Source organism: Thermomyces lanuginosus (genome assembly GCF_041956635.1).
Source record: "Thermomyces lanuginosus strain ATCC 200065 unplaced genomic scaffold VTN49scaffold_35, whole genome shotgun sequence".
NCBI lineage: Eukaryota > Fungi > Ascomycota > Eurotiomycetes > Eurotiales > Trichocomaceae > Thermomyces > Thermomyces lanuginosus.
This window is the reverse complement of record NW_027192369.1, coordinates 101504-119615: the sequence shown is the minus strand read 5'-3', so window position 1 is coordinate 119615 and position 18112 is coordinate 101504. Positions and strand designations below refer to the sequence as shown.

Sequence of the window (18112 nt, the reverse complement as noted above, 5' to 3'; positions counted from 1 at the left end):
TTGAACCAACCAAATTACAAGCTTGGAAAGTTCGGGATAACCGCACCGAACAAATTCGTGATGTCGAAACTGACGGGAACATCATCTCCCGTGTAAGATTGCAGGTCTGTGGTCGGATAGAACAGGGGATCCGTGTATGATAATGGGACTGGTTCCGGGATGGAAGCCTGGGGCGGTGGCTAAACCAAAAGTTCTTTAGCTGAGTGACTATATAATGAGGGGTGAAAGGACTGTACCTCCAGTTCCGTCGACGCATTGTTATACGAATCGACTTGTGCTGCAGACCGAGAGTCTGTCGAGGCATCATGCCGGCCGCTGGATTGCACGTCTCGAACATATTGGCGCGCTATGTGCGAGAAATCAGACAACAGCGAGCTGGGAAGCGAGCCGCCGGTAGCGTATTCGAGTCGGCTGAAGTAACCTGCGGCGACATCGAGCAAGGCGAGGTTTGTGCCCGTCTCAGGATGCGTGGGATTATGGACGACGAAGTCAAAAAGGATGAACAATGCGGACAAAGGGATGACGCCGAGCATCCTGCGGCGCGTTAGCAGGAACGATTTTGATCGAAATATCATCGTGTTGAAAAGGTGAATACCAACCATATTGGAGTGTATGGCTCAGCATCGATGTACCGCGTGTTTTCGATAATTTGACGAGCGGTATACATGAGCCTCTTCTTCGCTTCTTCCACATATGGGGACTCGGTTCCCGCGCCAACATGGAGTGTAAGTCGGCAGAGAGCAATTACCGCACCGTAATAGTAGAAGTGGGATCGAAGGCAGATGAGAAGAGAGCACGACGAGGTGTGGTACTGCGGTCGAAACGCTTCTCCAGGCCGGACTTCCTTGGGCAGCGAACACCGCCATCGTTCCAAGTCATCGTACACTTGGCTGATGGCTGAGTAGTACTCATCCGGGGTCTTCAGGAGTGCCGTGACTGAGAACAGCGTTTCGTATGCCTTGGACACAAGCCGTGCAAAGCGAGCAGAGGACAAAAACCAGTCTGTCCCGCCAATGACTGCCTCCGGAATGGATGGGATCGGGCAGCCTATATCATAATCGTTCAACCCCTTGGTAGTTGTTAGCATACTTTGATATTCGACGTCATAATATACCCACCGAGGTTCCACCTCCGAAGAAACATGCCGTCTTCTCCAGGGTGTAAATGACCCAGAAGGCACGATTGCACGCTTCCCGACTCGAGGCCCGGTTATAGCCCAGTGTCTGGGCCATTCGAGCAGCCTCAGAGATCAGTGTCTCCTCAATCTGAATACAAGACAGGTTCAAAGCAAAGATTGACTAGAACGTTAACATGAGCACGATGTGTTGAGGTTTAGGTTGGTTTACCATAGCAATAAGAGCCTGCCAATTAGTCCCAGATCACCAAGTCATACGGGCAGTGAGCAGATAACATACCTGAAGATTTGTCAAATCTTCTTTCGGGAGCAAGACGTCCGAAAAGAGGCCAAGAGAGGTTTGATACAATTTCCACGCCTTGCCCTTGCCCGGTTCAAATGACCCGCCCTCGATATACTGGCATCCCAACGCCAGCACCGTGTGATATAGGGCCGAGAAGGCCGGGCTCGCTGCCAAATAATCCGGCAGCTGCGAGCTGAAAGCTTTTTCCTCGAAATCCTTCCTCTCCAGAAAGGGATACAGTGGATGGACCTGGTCAAAGTAGGCTTCAAGGGTCAGGACTAATCCTGCTAAACGGATCAGGGAGACAATACCTTGGATATACCTGGCGGCAGCCTCTGGAGAAGTGTGCTCGGGGGTCGATGGGCTCTTGAATCTAATCATGGCGCCAGAGTTGGCTCCACGGTTCATGCGAGCATTGATCGCTGCGCCGATCATATCGATTAGCTCATTGAGCTTGTTATGCCCCAAGCGTTCCGAGACTGAGCGGATCCTGCTCTCGGAAAAGAAAGCTAAACACGAACTGGCAACTTGAATCATATTAGCCGCTGCTTCTTCCCTGACCCGTAATAAGGTACATACTATGGTGGTCGGCTGTCTGTGCCACGAATATTAGTCTAAGTATAGGTTCCGTACAATAATGCACGGGATTCTTCGCTTACCTTAACGACAGAGTTCTCGGTTCTCCAGCCGCGAACGCCATCAGCGTCCCTGTTTTCGAGCAGATAATCTACATAGAGGCCAGCCTTCCGTGCTTCTGAGTTGGCCTGAGCTTGGCCAGCGCTAGGAAGTGGAGGGCTATGGCCTAAAAAGCTTCCGTTAGCGGAGATTCAAGATAAACGTAAAGCCAACGTACCCTCGGGCGGAGGTGCAGATGACTCTGGTTGGCGGAGTTTCCGCTTGGTGTGGCTGTAGTGACATTGTTGCCCCCGTTTCTGGAACACATTGTTAAAGAGTCTGCGTGAAACTCGACTCGATGCGCCTAGTACTTACCAAGCAGTTCTTACATTTTACGCTATTAGAGGTGTCTCCTATGATTTCGAACAGTAAGCATCACTACCAAAAGCAATATGGTACCGAAGTAGGGAATTGGAGTAATCGCACTGATGCATCTCACTTTCCGGGCCTTGCATTGGTCGCAAGACTTGGAGATTCGAGGCCGGAGCACAGTTTGAGGACCCGCCATGTCAAAAAGCCCTAATTTGCAATTACCGGATAAATATCCATTATGCAGAATCATGGAAGCCGACAAGCGAAAATGATAAACAACGTCAGTTGGGATCCTGGGAGGTACTGCCGGCACGTGATCTCGGCTCTCGGAATTCAGAGAATTACGCGTCCTTGCCTAATTCGGAAACGATTAGGGTTTCATGTGTTCGAATTGAGAGCTGTCATGTTTCGACATCAATGACCCAGGCCATCTTGCAGTGGATGATCTAAGGACTTGCTGAATTTCTTTGCTAGATGAAAAGCTGGAAACTGGATTTCCCCCAAAGGGGTCATAATACAATAACTCTGGTACATACCAACTGCAGACACCTGGATTTGAAGTACTTTTCATGAAAGGACTTGGTGCTGAACAAAATCCTGAAGAATCGTCATTGCTGCGAATCGACATTATAGAACATGATGTTGAATATTATGTGTCATCTTAACTAACAGCTGCTCTCCAAATGCTTCTGCAAAACCGCTCCCTAAAAGTGAAGCTGAGTGCTGTGTATTTGCTTTGTGGGGGGCTGGGAGACGATATTATAGAACTCGGTGCTTGGTGATACGGGAATTGACGTCCGAAGAGAAAGAATTTTGTGATTTCTCCACTGGGTTGCCTGTGAGCGAAGCCATGACTTTCTTTGATACTTCAAAAGTCTTAATGATGATACTGACCGGAGTCAACAAAGCATTGATTGAGACTGGACACCTGTGGCGTGACAAGCTACACATAATTGAACATCTGAACGCGGAAGGAAATATGGACGTGCCTGTAATTTTCATGTATTCAAATCAAGTCCCTAGAATTGAAGTCATATGCTTTGAGAGTGACTGGAAACGTTTGAGTTGCTTAACTGCCGTGGCACGGCATAACAAAGCCACAACGTGCCAAACCTTGCAACGTTTGCTCAGCCGCAAATAGTTGGCGAAAATCCGCAATATCTCAAACTTCATGTGCTCTTTTGTTTAAAATCGAGTCTGACACGATTGATCTAGGCTGCAACGTTTACAAACGTCATGTCAACGCCCCATACGAAATATACTATGTACTATATTATCTATCTCATCGTCATCTTCAGATGTCACCATAGTTCTGCATTGCCTTGCGTGCTCTCCGTTTCCTTCGTATGTATACAATCTTCCCGTGCATACACCCTCTTGTCACGCCAGCCACGGGCCGCACGTGGCAGAGCCGGGCCCAAAGGAAAATTTATGCGAAGGGAATTACGATGACACTGCAAAGACACTGCTTGATCACCCACAGGTACGTCAGTTCTGTGATAGCATTGAGTGCGTCGTTAATTCCTTGACATAATTCGGCGACCTAGAGGGAAAATTGAGAGTGGATTAAGTTGCTTTAGCTAACTTATAATAGGAATGCAGCAATAGTCACTGGAATTCCCCGTGATAGACTCTAGGTACTGTAGACTTATCCGGAAGCATAGTCCTATATACATAGGCTGACACAGGTTAGTAATAGCTACTAAATGTTTGAAGGTTAGGTAGGTACTAGAGTACTAGGTACCTGTTACTGCACTCGACAACTTGTTTAAGTACCTGGAAGCGAGAGTAACAGCCTCGCGTCTCCCATGCGCCGTTCCAAGTAGGAATAATGCAGATATTATTATGTCGATAGTCACGGTATGTTTCATCATTCACAAATCGCAGATCGTGAACAAGTGTGTCGTGTCATGACGGCACGACGATAGGTCAACCATCTGTGCATTATGAAGAGCAGTTGGAGGGCCAGTCCGGCTCGAGAGACCAGCTCGAGGGAAGCTATCGCGTGAATCACCGTGTGAAGAGTAGCCATGAAGCTGGATCCCGCGTCGCATCGACCGCTGCATCTAGCAAGCGGTCTCGTTGTAGCTCTGTCGCAACACCTCATCATCATTCCCGTCGTGACCCTACCGCAGTATTTGGCGAACACTCCAGTCGTGACTTTGACAAACCATGTGACAGGCGGTCTCCTCGCGGCGAGGGCACATCAGATGGCCAGCGACCTCGTCACGGCTCGCCCGCAACACATGGCCACCGCTCCCGTCGCCGTGGTAATGAGAAGCGATCCTCCTCGCATCGCTCTGCCGCAGTGTCTTCCGAACGATATACCTCTCATAGCGGCGATAAAGGTGGTCATCATCGTCCCACCCGCCGGAGAATTCGGCTTGGCGAATCCGACTCATTGACCGTACTTCCGAGAAACCGCGTCGAGAGCGTGGAAAGACATGTTGTAGTGCGTAAAGAGCTCGACCCACACAACTGCACCGACACTCGCGAAGAGATATCCAAGGTCATCATTCGGCTCAAGTAGTAGCATAACTTTCGGTGTTTCGGGTAACACTGTGGTTTATATTGATGTTTCGGAATTTGCGTCGTTTGTTCTCTAGAAATGATTTTTCAATTTGTTTGAGCTTAATCGATTTGTTTCCATTGAGATCGATGACCTCTGTGTCCGAGATAGAGCCATTCGGTCAAGTTCATCCAGCTGTTTGCAGGAAATACCGAAGCATAGACTTCACATACTTTCGAAAACCCTAAATCAACAACCATCCAAAATAATCAGGAACACATTGAAGCTACTGAACATTGGGAGATGATGGGCCCCCACGCTCGGAGAATGTTTGAACAACCAGAGCTAATTTAGCGCGGTAACTCAAAGTGCTTCACACCTCTTATATCCAATGAGAACTGAGAAATCTGCCCAAAATTACTTGGAAGCTTAGCCAGTAGCCAATCATATTTGCTTATTTTCGACGTTAGTGGTTCGACCCCGTAACACGATAAAAAGGTCCTGGTTGTTCATGGAAAGGTATGTCACGTGACCTCGGCTCTCGGACAATGGTGACGACCTTCCTAGAGAATACATTTTAGGGTTTCTGGCAGCGAGGCATCGAGAGCTGATCTTGGATGGTTTAAGCGCTAAATGATGCCATAATTATGGAATTGCATGTAACGACTCAAGTCGTTTTAGTTCCAGAGTTGTTCAGGGAAATTTGCGAAGTAAAGAGTTCCCAAACTTCCAAGATTCATTGAACGTCGAGCCAGTTGACACCCGTTTGGTCCCATTGATCCTGTGGGTGCTGAGTAATGTGTATGATTTCCTGCGCTGACTGACGCATAACTAGTTTTTGAAAGCCATTATTGCAGAAATCTGGTTGAATCAGGGTGATAATGTTCAAAGTCAGGATGCAATACTCGTCAGGATCCCATGGCCTGGTTTCCTACCCTGCCGTAGCATTGATTATTCTGAAGCGAAGAAGAGCCGTTGTAATATGGATGGAGATTGTCTCAACTACTACTACTAGCGGCAGCCTGTTTGCAAGATAGGTAATAGTAAGCTCCTGGGCGTTTAGAAGATGTGCCGTGCTAAGTTTGAAGGACAATGTTAAATTCCTGTATAAAGTCGTCCCATAACCCCTTTGATGCTTAGGAGGATTGGGGGAACCGGGGCCTCCCCTGGCTCGGTTTGTGCGATTTCTTCGATACAGCATGTCCTATGTGTTTTGAACATGTTCGATCAAAGGCTCGTTTCTCCAGTCTGGTGTCAGCCGAGAAGACCGTTCAAGCCCTGTTCTTCGGTAATAATATGTCAGGATGTTTCAAGCAAAGAAAGCTTTATCTGACAGAAAAGGTCAAAAGAATATCTCTTTCAATTATGGATGACAATGAAGTCAACAAAGCATCGTCAATGCAGCTTCACACGGTATCACTATAAAAGGACCAAGTCGTCTGTCGAATATCTTCGACCAAAATCGAACCGAGAAATGAAACACAAACGTTCCGGAGAAACGAAAATTCTCTACTTTGGCGAAAAACTTCAGACTAACCTGTAGTACGAAGGAAAAGTAATTCTCGATGACGGGAATAGCTATGTTAAGCTGTAGATATGGTGGAAAATTCATTCATCTATCCACAATCTAAGTCCTGGTCAATCCGCTATAAAACTGCTGCATCAGTACAGTCATGGTCGTCCGCAACTCAATCATCACAGACAACCAAACCGACTTCTCTTCTGACAGACATCAAATCAGTCTAGTCTGTCGCCATTTGCAGCAATTATGCCCTCCCACTCTACGTCACGAAGCTCGCGAAGCCGGGTCCATACAATTGTTGACGACGACAACAATCGCTCCCGCGCAACGTCCTCCCAAGCTAGCTTCAGGAGCATCATGGATTGGGACGACGGGGTTACTCCTCCTCGCCGCCGCCAACGAGGTTCTCTACATTCCGAGACGGCGAGTCGAACGGACTCAGCGAGCCGCACCAGCTCACCTGTGCGCAAGGTAGGGTCGGTCCGCCCAGCGGATGCCGATGACGAAGTTCTCTCCAAACAAATAACGAGATGTTTGACACTGAGGGATAACAATGAACCCTCCGTGAAGGGGCGCAGCTCTGTGGCCGGATCTCAGAGCGGCAAATCTCAGAGCGGTCACCGCCAGCACAGTCGTGCACCGAGTGTCGTGCGAGCGGAGTCCCAAAGTGGCTATCGCCACCATCGCCGCACGGGAAGCGTCGCTGGAGCTGAATCCCGCGCCCCGGCGTCAGAAAACCGTTCTCGTCGCGGCTCCGTTACTTCCATCGCTCCTGACCAGCGCTCCCGCGTACGCTCCGTCGCGCCATCCGACAGTGTGTCGCGTAGTGGTGAGGATGATACACGGTCTTCGCGCACGAAGGTACCGGGGTCCTCCAGCAGACATGTCCGGAGCCACGACGGGGATGACTGTCTTCTCTCCACCCACGTGACGACGGTTGTCAAACCTCTTACCCGGATTCGTGGCCATCAGCTCGACGACGTGCAATGCTACACTCGCACACGTGCGGTGGAAGATCCGAGAAACGGCACGCATGGTTGGGAAACAGAGACGAGGCTGAGAGCTAGCTTCAGCCGTCGATAGGTATGTATGGCTCATGGGAATTAGGCTACGGAGAAGGAGCGATGAGTCTGAAAAGCACGGCTGGGGGCTCACTTTGGAGGAATCGACTTGTTGTTGCTCTTTCGAGCAGTGTAATTGTGATAGTTGACTTAATGCCATTTTCATTGAGATTCCTGCCTCGCGTCAGTCAGACATTATAGTGAACCCAGCCATCAGTAATACATATCCTACAATATGATAAAGCGTTACATCCATCGTAACATTCATTCATTCATTCATTCATTGATGAATGAAATCCAACTACCACTGCGGGCACTGCCGCCATCCGGTCCTGGACCTGACCCATCACCCTCCAAACCTAATTCTAATCTCTCCAGATTCTGTTGTGCTTCGGTATCGAAATTGGGAATGGCATTGAACTCATCCAGTTCCTGTGGGAAATTCGAGATGAACCCTTCATATCCGAAATGCGGCACGTCGGCGAAACCGCCATCATGTGGAGGGATCGTCTCCATTTGAGGAGATTGCGCCGTCGAGATTCCATTGTCTGTAGTGCCCTGGGACTTGCCGGACACATGCGCGTGGTTAGATGGCTTCGTCGCAGCATCCCCAGGCTGCTCTGACGAGACGGTAGTTTCCATCCCTGCTTTGCCGGGAGGAAGCATCTGCACAGGCGGGCCCTCCGGCGCAGCTGAGATCTCAGGGCTGATTGAGGAAGCCGCACCACTGATATGGGGCGAGATGGGTCCTGTTTTCCAAAGCATCTCCCAGTTTTTGAATCGCTCGTAGCCCGAGTCTACTGCATCCTGTCGGCTCTGTGCTTGCGTTTCAGTCCACTCGTCCAAGCGGCGAATGGCACGTTCTAACGCCTCAATGACATTAACAGCAGAACGGGCCATTCCAACCCCCATGGACATGATCTTGATCAAGCCCATACCCTGTGAGAGCGCGTTTCTCAGCCGCTCCGTTCGCTTCGTAAGACTTTGCGCCAGGATAACCAGAAGGGCGGCTCGGCAGGAGCTAAACTCGGTGTACGAGGCACGTGCAAGACCAGTCTCATCACGGAGTAACCGACATAGGTCAACAATTTCCAGGGCTGCTTCCACGCAGTCGGTGACTAGTATCGATCTGCTTTTGTATCGTGGGGCAGAGCCCTTCTGTGCAGAAGTTGGGTTGACGCCTTTGACATTACTGAAAAGAAACGGCCGCCCGATGAATATCCGCGTCAAACAGTAGTCCAACTTGAGGTGAACGTTACAGCGGAAAAGAGGACCGCTCGGATTGAGATCGCGGCACTCTATCTCTTCCGGCAACGTGGTCCACCACTCAAGAAGCTGTTTTCGTTTCGTGAAGAGTCTTTCTAGATGCTCAGATTGTTTGGACTTTTCACACTTTCTCAAAAGTGATCTACGGGTGGTGTTTGTCAGCTGCGAACTCAAATCTGGAGCACAAATGCTTACATCTCTTGTGCAATTTCACCAAGCTTCATAGTTAAGGTAATCAAAGCTACCATATTTGTGTAGTTATTCGGTACAAAGGTCGACCGAAGACTAGGGAGATCTGTCGGCAGGTCAGCATCGACGTCAGCATCGGCAATGGATGCTGGCCGTCCATGCAAGATACTAATCCGCCTGATTCCGGGTTAGTATGTAGAAAGCGAGGGCTAGAAAGATCCTGTAAACTCACTTTTCAATGGTAAAAGCCGTCCAGAATACGCGATTTCGAACCTCTTGCATATGTGGATCGAGGCCCTCGCCTGTGTACTTTCGATGCATGCCGTTCTGGATTGCCATTTTCAATGCAAGTCCAAAATAAGTATAGGACAGACCAGATGTATCGAGCGGGAGGAGATACGTTCCCAAAAGTAAACATGCTTGCACGCTTCGGACAGATGTCGTCGCAATAATGTCTGGCAAAAGTTTAGAAGCAAAATGATAAAAGGTTAATCCAACTTCATCCTCAGAAAACCGGTGCTCATCAGCGGACAAGTCTGAAGAGGGCTTGTTCACTGGGGTCGGCGAGTCCATGTGCGCAAACTGTGTCCCAATGGCAAGGGTCATTAGGATGATGCATACAGCAGCAGCGTCGTTGGACGTAAGGCTAGAGGGATTCGTATAGCACACGTTCAGCTTATCGCGCAGCCAGTCTTCCTCAACGTAGAAATTGTTCGTTCGAGCGTACTTGTAGGCAACATTTACGAGGAATTCGGCAACGTAGCGAGGCGGAAGACACGTGATTGCGGCCGATACAGCAGCTGAGCCAGATTGCAGCTGTGTTGCTCGCCATCGCTCTTCGAAAGGTACGGCTTCCGTAGAGTCCTAGGCAGATTAGCGACGCCGGAAACAGCGATGATCGAGATCCGTACCTCGGGGATGGCATTTTTCATCCACTCGTCGATCTTCCGCCTAATCTTCATCGAGAAATTGAGGTAGGAATACTCACCCGAGTATTCTACGGAAAGTAAGCATCTAGAATTGGCCGATTGAAGAACCTAAAGCTCTTACGCATTGTGTTATCTGGAAAGGCTTTGATGCTGAAATCTTCTTCGTCAATTGCTAGATCATCGTCGTCGGGATCATCACCCTCGGCCTGCGTCGGAGGACCATTCGAGTCGGCATCTCGCTGCTTTCCCGGAAGGCTCTCTGCAGCTTTGCGCAAGGAGGACACGTCAAGAGAGAGGTTTGGAGCATAATGCGCCAGGATTTTCTCCATGTATTGCACTCGCTCAGCTTCCGAATCGTCACTTCTCCCGAGACTGACGGCACGAAGACGTCTGAGCAAGAGTCAATATTGATGTTTCGACAACAATGCGGCAGAACACATACCGACTCGATTTCTCATTCTGATCTGGCACAGTATTGAAGAGACATTCGCGACGGTAACGGGCACACCGCCGGCAGGGTACGCCTCCCTCACACTTCTCTTTGACTCGTCGACATCCATCGCAACTAAGAACAATAAAATGAATCGATTAACAGCCGCACTTTTCCTTTCGACTCCTCCTCCACTTACGCGCGCACCGCTCGCTTGCGATTCTCCTCCGCGACGCGCGGCCGCTTTGACCGCTCCAGGCCTTCTTCCACGTGCCTTTTTACAGGAATCGAGTCTGATGCCAGAGGCCATTTCGCAGCAGTAGATTTCACGGGTGGCATCTAGTACGGCACAGACAGGCGGGGCGTATAGGACTATACTTCCAACAACATCACAGACGGTGCCGTGGTGGGTGTTCGTGAGCAGACATCATCCAGCTGTTCGTAAAGCAGATCGTAAAGTTCAGGTGAGACTGTGAAACGAGGGCTTGATTTGCTTATCTGATGGATGCAACAGGCGGCCTTATCGCAAGATAATGAACTATTCCAGAGCTGGAATAGCCTTTGGCCGAGTTTCAATCGAGCTATTTTATTGGACGAAATCACGAACCCCACGGGGCTACAGTGGCCACGCTAACTGTTATCGGTTAAAAATGCCAAATCGGGCCATGACTTCATTGTCACATGACCTGATGACTCATCACCGGAGCAGTTTCGGCTACGAATGGCTACCTCCGGTCTCTCATCGGAGGATTACGCCTCTCACTGGCAACCATCGCGGTCAATAGCGGGCAAGAGCGGGCAAGAAAGGAGGCTAATCTGCAGAAATAGACACGGAATTGAATTGGACGATGTCCTCTATTTGTTGATCTCTGTTACCATTATTACCGGTGATCATATTGACTGCAATTAACATTCTTGGTCATGCTTGGACATGGGCCTTCGTCCCGGCTCCAGCCTTGTAACTTACGGCAGGGATTCTTCAAGGACCAGGGCTAGGCTTCTATGTATATGTTGCTCATACTATGTACAGTAATTACAGTCTAGAAGTCGGCATCAACGCCGATTCCCAATTCATCCGCCAAAGCCAAAATCCTTTTCGCAACAATCAGGTCCATAATCCCCATCCCTACGCATTTGAACACGACATTTGCTCCTGGCGGAGGGATGACATCTTTGAATGGTTCGTTTGGAGCAAAGAGCTCGCCAATCTCAACCAGCTGGTCGGCCGTAACCTTGGCCGCGATGAGTTCTCCAGACTCCTCCAAGCATGCTTCTTTTGAATCAACATAGATCCTGCGACCATCCTCGCCGGAAAGCAGCGTGTCTGAGTCAATCTCTCGCATGTGCGGCTTATACGAGCCAATCAGAGAGATGAAGCGCTGTTTGGGCGCTCTTTGCAGATATGCATAGGGGAAAATGGGTTCCGTTGATGGGGTGCAGCAGAAGATCACGTCACTGGCCGCCAAATCGGCCTGCAGTTTCGTCTCGTAGGATTCTCCACTATTCATTTGTAAAGACTCCTTTGAGTACGCACTGAATGTCACCTGCGGATACTTCTCGCGCAGCTGCGGGAACGTCTCCTGGCAGAGAGCATCGAGCCTGCCTTGCCCTCTATTGACAAACGTGATGGCGGCGACGCTCTCGTGAAACAATAGTAGCGCCAACCGCGCATGCCATTCGGCTTGCGGACCGGCGCCAAAAATGACCAGCTGCCGCTTCGGGATTGAGGTGCAGCGAGTCAGCAGCGTCATCGTGGCCAGCGCCGTACGGAACGCCGTGACTTCGGCCGCACTCAGAACCCCTAGAAGCCGACCAGCCGGCGATAAGACGTTGATGACGCCCTGAATGCGACCCTTCGCTGGCACTGTAACGATTTTGATTCCCGTAGTGGCCGTGTCGGACACGGGCATAAACAGAGATGTATCGCCATTCTCGGTTACAAGGCTAGTGCGAAGGGGCTGGTGGATTGTTTTGCGGGAAGTGGATGCGGATGAAGATTCCGCGGAGAAAACACCGAGCCCTTGTGAAAGATCATGGAGTAATTGCTGGGTTTGGGCTGGGGTCAAATGGCGAAGTAGATATGCAAGGTCTTTCTCAGAGATCAACCGCATCTTAGTTGCTTGGAACACGCAGCAGAGGAACAAATTGCATTAGCGTCGAGTACGGCTCCCTAGGTGCGAATATATATTTAATCGGTCTTGGGCCACGGGAAAATCCGTCTCTGCCCCGCTACATATCCGAGCCGGTACCATTATCGAATCAATGAATTAATTTCTGCTCATAATCGCGCTCTAAATACATGCTCGCTATCAAAAATACCCAGAATCATTAATGATACTATATACTGGTAATCATGGGGTCTCAACATGATTCATCGCCAACCGAAAAGTCGTGCAATTCGTCTCTTCAGTTCCCGCGCCATTGCGGTCTGGGAATCTTTCGTCCGGCCAACAGCCTCCGTGTTCTCAATAGCACGGCGGAACAAAAAGCCCATGCACTCCGGGACAGTGCCCCATGTCAACAGCTTGTAGACCTCAGTCCGCTCGGCTGTGCCCTGAGGATCCACGGCCGAGTCGTTGCTAACAGATGATGTCATCAGCTCGAAACTAACCTCGTCCGCCATGCCCTGGAGCTGTGCATAGGCAACTGGGACACGTTGCTCACCCGCCTCTGCTTGTTTCATGCGCAGGGCCTGCGCTTTCAGGACAGAGTCGCGGTTGTGGGTGGCAATCAGGAGGTTGGCGAGCGGGACGCTTTTATCGGAGCCAGCTTCATGCGGCTTGAGGACTGAGTTGTAGCGTCGTGTCAGAATGGCCTCCACAATGCCATCGTAGCATTTGTCGGTATCGGCCTTGGTATCCCAGATGAGATGTCTCGGTTCGGTCCGAAGGTAGGCTCCTCGCACCAGTTTCACGCCAAGAGTGAACCCTTGGCTCTCTGCTGTGGCAAGATGGCGTGCGAGTCTCTCAGGGGTTGATTTCAGATACGCCTGGTATGTGCCGTACATTGTCGCTGTACCCGGAGTGCGCTTATTACAATATTCCTGGTACCGCATTACCCATTCATCAATGCCCGGTTGCACCGCTTGCTCCTCGGCATCGACCAAGATACGGGCTTGTTTTGAAATAGCGGCGTCGCAGGCTGACCGAATCGCGGCATCCATGAAGTCAGTCGGTGGCAGACGGTTTCGCAAGCGATACACAGCTTGTTGGCCCATTCCTGTGAGCCTGGAGAAAAAGTTAGCAAACTTCCCTGCAAACACTGCTTCCAGCTCAATGGTAACTTACTTTAATGCTACAAAATCACCCTGAGAAACCATATCCACAGTTTCCAATGTCCCTTGCAGCCAGGCATCCACCTCCTTCCGAGCTGTTGCTTCATCATGCACATTTGCCTCGTTATCCTTCACAAGCAACTCACGGGCATAACCAAGGAGTACCCCTCGGTGGCCCAGTTTCTTGATCTCAGCAATGGAGTGCTGTACTTCGTCTTTGGTTTCTCCAGCACTGAACTGCTTGTAGATGGTGTTCTTGACCAGCCAGTGGAGCACCGGGTTGCGCGAAACATCCGTGAGTGCCGTGCGTGGGTTCGACAACGCCGAGAGCACGTAGATAGACGGTCGAAGAAGCAATGGTGACGAGGAAGCGGTCAGGATACAGAGTGATCGAAGCACGTTCGACAACGGTAACCGTGCTAGCGAAGGCTGTTGCGTGGGATCTCTCGGCGGCGAAGGGGAGATCATCTCCCCTACGGTGGTGGCCTGGGATGGCTTCGAGTTGTTGCTGGTCATGCTGACCGAGCGAATCTGCGTGGGCAGGAATGCCCGGAATGAGCGCACATGCTTCATCTTTCCGGCAGAGACTGCCGCAAGTTCATCGGAGGCAATAGGAGAAGAAACATCATGAGAGCTGATGGCGACTTACCTGGCGACTTTTTATCTACGGACCGGGTGGCAGCGTTATCATCCACGGGCCGGGATCATTCATTCATTCTTCTAGAAGCTTTGATAAGGATCGGGTGGGTCCGAGCCTTATCGGCAAGGCTAAACCACCTTAGGAATGTGGCTTTACCGATCCGGATCGGCTTCAGGGCTTAGGGTTCATTTTTAGAGCTTGTGATGGCCGGCTAGGGCCGGCAGTCCATGGATGATTGCAGTTCTCAATGAGTCACCGTTGACCATGGTAGAAGAGTGCTCCTGGCGGTCTCCAAGTGAGCTAGTAGTATTATCAGTTGCTCAAGGGTGCTTACTGTGCGTACTTCGCACCGGCCCGCCACCGGCTATATTGAGCCGTGGGTCATGTGATGACCGGGAAGATACCGGGATGCCGGAACCCGGGCAAGGCCGGTATACTTGAATGAACCATCATTAATGAAAATGCAGTGGAGTAACAAGCCAGGAATTGCTTTCACTACAGAATGCCCACGTAGCTTCATCCATCCTAATATCGTTGTCATGACGGAATCTCAGAACTCCTCCCATGCCAATGTACATAGAGTGCGATGCTAGGTACATGTAGTTAGTCAAACGTAATCTTTTTGCCTTGAAATGTTGCCTGGGTGCTCTTCTCTTTGGCTTTGCGTGCCGCTTCCCACGAAGGATGGAGCGGCTTCTCCTCCTTCGCCGGCGCCTTGGTTGGTTTGGAGGCATCATCAGATCCCTGCGGTTTGCTCTTGGATTCGGACTTTCGCCCCTTGGGCTTCCGTCCGCGGTCCCCGGATTCGTCAGTCGCGCCTCTTCGTAAGTCCCATCCCTGATCCCGATTCGACTTGTTCTTTTCCTTCTCCTTCCGGATATGGTTTGCGTTCTGCCCGTATTTCTTTTCCCAGAGTGCTCGGCGAGCTTTCTGGCCCATACGGTTCTTTCTCTTCTTCGGAGCAACGTCTACGTCTTCTGCCGACTCGGACCCGGACCAATACCCAGCCATCAAAGACGGCAGGAAGGTCGTGTCCTTTGGCTGTTTGATCTTTTTCCGGCCTTTGCTCTTAGACGGCGGAGGCGATTCCGAGGAACTTCGGGACGGCGATTCTGATGACAAAGACATAGCCTCTGCGACATCATAACGCTTACGAGGCGAGACTTCCTCATGCGACACATCCGAGGCGGAATCCTCATCTGAAGAAGCTAGCCGGCCATTGAACCGGGAATACTCCGCACTCACCACGGACGCATCATCCATGCTAATGTCGCCATCCACCGCCTGGTGTTTTGCTGACCGTGATGCGTCGGACTCGCTCGCGTCAGATTCGCTCTCCGAGACATCTCCCTCGCTGTCTGCTGACTTGTCTTTTGTTTTGCGTTCCTTATCATTTTGTTTTGTGGCCGTTTGTGGTGCATCGTCGAGTCCAAATGTGGCCCGCAGCGAAGAAATGATCGGCGGCAACTCCTTTTTGACGGGATTTGACTTGAATAGTCGCGCGATCACGTTAGCTTCTGCCGGATTCTGTGGTCCCGCAAGGGACACTGAAGTTGAATTCTTTAGTTGTTCAAATTCGGGAGTTTGAGCAATACGTTTCGTCTTTGCCATATGTTTCAAGAGATATCGTTCAGCTGTCACATGCAGATTGAGTTTCTGAGCGTATCAGTAGAATTGTACCCGAAAATCTGTCTGACAGGTGCCTACCTTGAGACTCTCCACCTCAGCGTTATAACGTTCCAGCGCCTTCTCATTGCCATCGTTTCTCGCGGTTTTCTGTCGCCGGCCAAGCTTCTGCCGTTCGAAGCCACGGGCAACTTTCAATGCGCGGAAGAGCTGGCGGGAGCCATGTTCGAACCGCTTGCGCAACAGCCGTGTGCGACCTTCTACTTTCCGATCATCGCGAGGATCCTCATCCTCGATCTCGTCATGCTTGCGTTTCGGCATTGGCGTGCAAAGTCTATGACGTTGCGCTGGTTTCCGGATTGGCGAAGCTTCAGACCGACGAAATTTATGACGGTCTTCTACAAAGTAGGTTTGAGACTGCCTCAGGCCCTAACATTGCCAAGCCTTGTTGTTCCTTGGCTTCCTTTCACGAAAAACAAAGCTTGGCATATTACGTCAGACATAGCCTTTTCCTAATTAGACTTAGCGGGCGATCTGCATCAGCCCAGGCCTCGGGATCTGTTAGTATCGGTGACACGGTGACACTGCAGTGCTGGCGCTCGCCCTGCAGGTAGCCAGCGGCGTAAATACCGAGTGTTGATTTTCCTGTGAAATTAGTACAGTTTCGTGTACATGTCCCCGCTACAGCGTTTGTTGTTGTTGTCATGTGATTGTTCGCTTTGCCAGCACACGCAATGTTTGAGACTTCGTCTTTCTCCTATGGGCGCTTTGGAAAACGCAATTGAGACCTCTCATGTTTTGTTTGAGCTTTCTTTTGACTTCTGAACAGTATTGAGGAATCTAAAAATTCAGATCCGTGTGCTTTGAGAATCCATCATGGGGGGTCGTGCTCGGTTTGTCTTATCCTTCATTGTATTCCCGGCTCTGCTCAGTTTCGCCTGGTATTCCATTTTCTGGTTTGCAAGACACAATGGATTGAGAGAACTGGTGAAGGCGCTCGTCAAAGAACGCTCCTTACCTGAGTCAAGCGGCATTCTACGTACTCGTTACACTGGTGTCCAAAGCATTGATCGGACCTTGGCCGTCTTGACTGTATTCTTTTGGCCAACAACTGATGGAAGTGCTCCTTCGTTGTCCCTTCACACCTTCGTGTTTGCCGGCGCATTCGGATCCGCATGGGCCTTGATCCTTCTGGAGTCGTGGAGGCAAGGCAATGCTAGGACATTACCTGCGATGTATGAATCAAGATATTCCACGCATAATCCCACGAGAATCTCGTACTAACAGGCTGGGCAGAGCATCTATATTCGGGCTTGTTGCTCAATTGTTCACGTTCGCTATATCCGCCTCACTTTATTGCGGACTCCATCTGTGGTTTTCTCCGGTATCGGTTCAGCCGAAGCCCGAGAGGATTGTTGCCCCGGAGACAGTGGTGAGAGTTCTTCCGTTCATCTTCGTAGTGGGATACATTATCCCATGCGTTGGCGTGATCCTCCCAACTCCAGGAGTCATCAGTGTTGATGCCAAGCAAGTCCTGATAGCGCTGTGGCAGCCATTCCCTGGCTACGTGTCGCTGCTGGCCTTCGTCGCGCATCTCCTGCTCCCGCATAGATATTCCTCGTCAATTTCAAAGCGTATCGCACTTCGTATATTCTACTCGGCTTCCTTCTGGCTTGCTGCCATCACGCATGCAGTTGGGTGGGGAGTAGCCTTGACATCAGTCCTCTTACCAGCCCTGTTTAACGAGAAGATTGTGCATGCCCTGCACCCCAGGGAAGTTTTTGGCGTTACCTGGCCGTCGTCCGACTTCCGGGTCACATCGCTCGCCGAGGGCGTGCACGTGTTTCTGCAGTGGGATTTTTTGATCGGATGTCATGCCGTGTTGCTGTGGGCGGCTGTGCAGAACGCCCTTGCCCAGCGCAGGATCACCGGCCGTGTGAATTGGTTTGGACTTGCTACGACTGTCGTTGGTTGCGAGACCCTTTTTGGTCCCGTCGCTGCAGCAGTGCATCTGATGCGCCTGCGAGATGAGCTATTGTTGCAGCCGGTTGTTCGGAAGGAAATCCGTAGTCGTCTGAACAAAAGATCGAGTGAAGTGGTAGCTCGCCGGCGCTAAGAACTCAATGGCCGGATTACCACTTTTGCAGTGCTCTAACCCTCTTCTCTTTGCTAGGAATGTGCAACGATGTTCCTTCAATTCTATGATCCGCTTGCTACGAATCCCACGATAGGGCCCAGTTGCACCTCACTCGGCATTGATT

At 50.6% G+C, this 18112-nt stretch overlaps 8 protein-coding genes across 8 annotated transcripts; 3 read left to right on the top strand and 5 right to left on the bottom strand.

Moving 5' to 3' along the window:
• Positions 1–14: 14 nt before the first annotated feature.
• Positions 15–2601, bottom strand: VTN49DRAFT_5484 (uncharacterized protein; the record flags this gene model as incomplete). The annotated part of the gene is made up of 12 exons (XM_069413546.1): positions 15–179; positions 237–534; positions 600–1069; positions 1119–1298; positions 1347–1361; positions 1416–1681; positions 1730–1945; positions 1998–2013; positions 2078–2220; positions 2272–2350; positions 2409–2446; positions 2520–2601. The coding sequence occupies 12 exons, from the start codon at positions 2599–2601 to the stop codon at positions 15–17; spliced, it is 1968 nt and encodes a 655-aa protein (XP_069266207.1).
• A 1834-nt stretch (positions 2602–4435) lies between these two features.
• On the top strand, positions 4436–4810 carry VTN49DRAFT_5483 (uncharacterized protein; the record flags this gene model as incomplete). The annotated part of the gene is made up of 1 exon (XM_069413545.1): positions 4436–4810. The coding sequence occupies one exon, from the start codon at positions 4436–4438 to the stop codon at positions 4808–4810; it is 375 nt and encodes a 124-aa protein (XP_069266206.1).
• A 1872-nt stretch (positions 4811–6682) lies between these two features.
• On the top strand, positions 6683–7519 carry VTN49DRAFT_5482 (uncharacterized protein; the record flags this gene model as incomplete). The annotated part of the gene is made up of 1 exon (XM_069413544.1): positions 6683–7519. The coding sequence occupies one exon, from the start codon at positions 6683–6685 to the stop codon at positions 7517–7519; it is 837 nt and encodes a 278-aa protein (XP_069266205.1).
• A 254-nt stretch (positions 7520–7773) lies between these two features.
• Positions 7774–10650, bottom strand: VTN49DRAFT_5481 (uncharacterized protein; the record flags this gene model as incomplete). Its single annotated transcript, XM_069413543.1, has 7 exons — positions 7774–8905; positions 8959–9129; positions 9185–9816; positions 9864–9949; positions 10003–10271; positions 10324–10446; positions 10511–10650. 7 exons carry the CDS (start codon positions 10648–10650, stop codon positions 7774–7776), a joined length of 2553 nt encoding a protein of 850 aa, XP_069266204.1.
• Positions 10651–11351: 701 nt separating this feature from the next.
• VTN49DRAFT_5480 (uncharacterized protein) lies at positions 11352–12422 on the bottom strand (the record flags this gene model as incomplete). Its single annotated transcript, XM_069413542.1, has 1 exon — positions 11352–12422. The coding sequence occupies one exon, from the start codon at positions 12420–12422 to the stop codon at positions 11352–11354; it is 1071 nt and encodes a 356-aa protein (XP_069266203.1).
• A 260-nt stretch (positions 12423–12682) lies between these two features.
• On the bottom strand, positions 12683–14158 carry VTN49DRAFT_5479 (uncharacterized protein; the record flags this gene model as incomplete). The annotated part of the gene is made up of 2 exons (XM_069413540.1): positions 12683–13538; positions 13599–14158. 2 exons carry the CDS (start codon positions 14156–14158, stop codon positions 12683–12685), a joined length of 1416 nt encoding a protein of 471 aa, XP_069266202.1.
• Positions 14159–14828: 670 nt separating this feature from the next.
• VTN49DRAFT_5478 (uncharacterized protein) lies at positions 14829–16172 on the bottom strand (the record flags this gene model as incomplete). The annotated part of the gene is made up of 2 exons (XM_069413539.1): positions 14829–15881; positions 15933–16172. The coding sequence occupies 2 exons, from the start codon at positions 16170–16172 to the stop codon at positions 14829–14831; spliced, it is 1293 nt and encodes a 430-aa protein (XP_069266201.1).
• Positions 16173–16727: 555 nt separating this feature from the next.
• On the top strand, positions 16728–17967 carry VTN49DRAFT_5477 (uncharacterized protein; the record flags this gene model as incomplete). The annotated part of the gene is made up of 2 exons (XM_069413538.1): positions 16728–17086; positions 17148–17967. 2 exons carry the CDS (start codon positions 16728–16730, stop codon positions 17965–17967), a joined length of 1179 nt encoding a protein of 392 aa, XP_069266200.1.
• Positions 17968–18112: the final 145 nt, after the last annotated feature.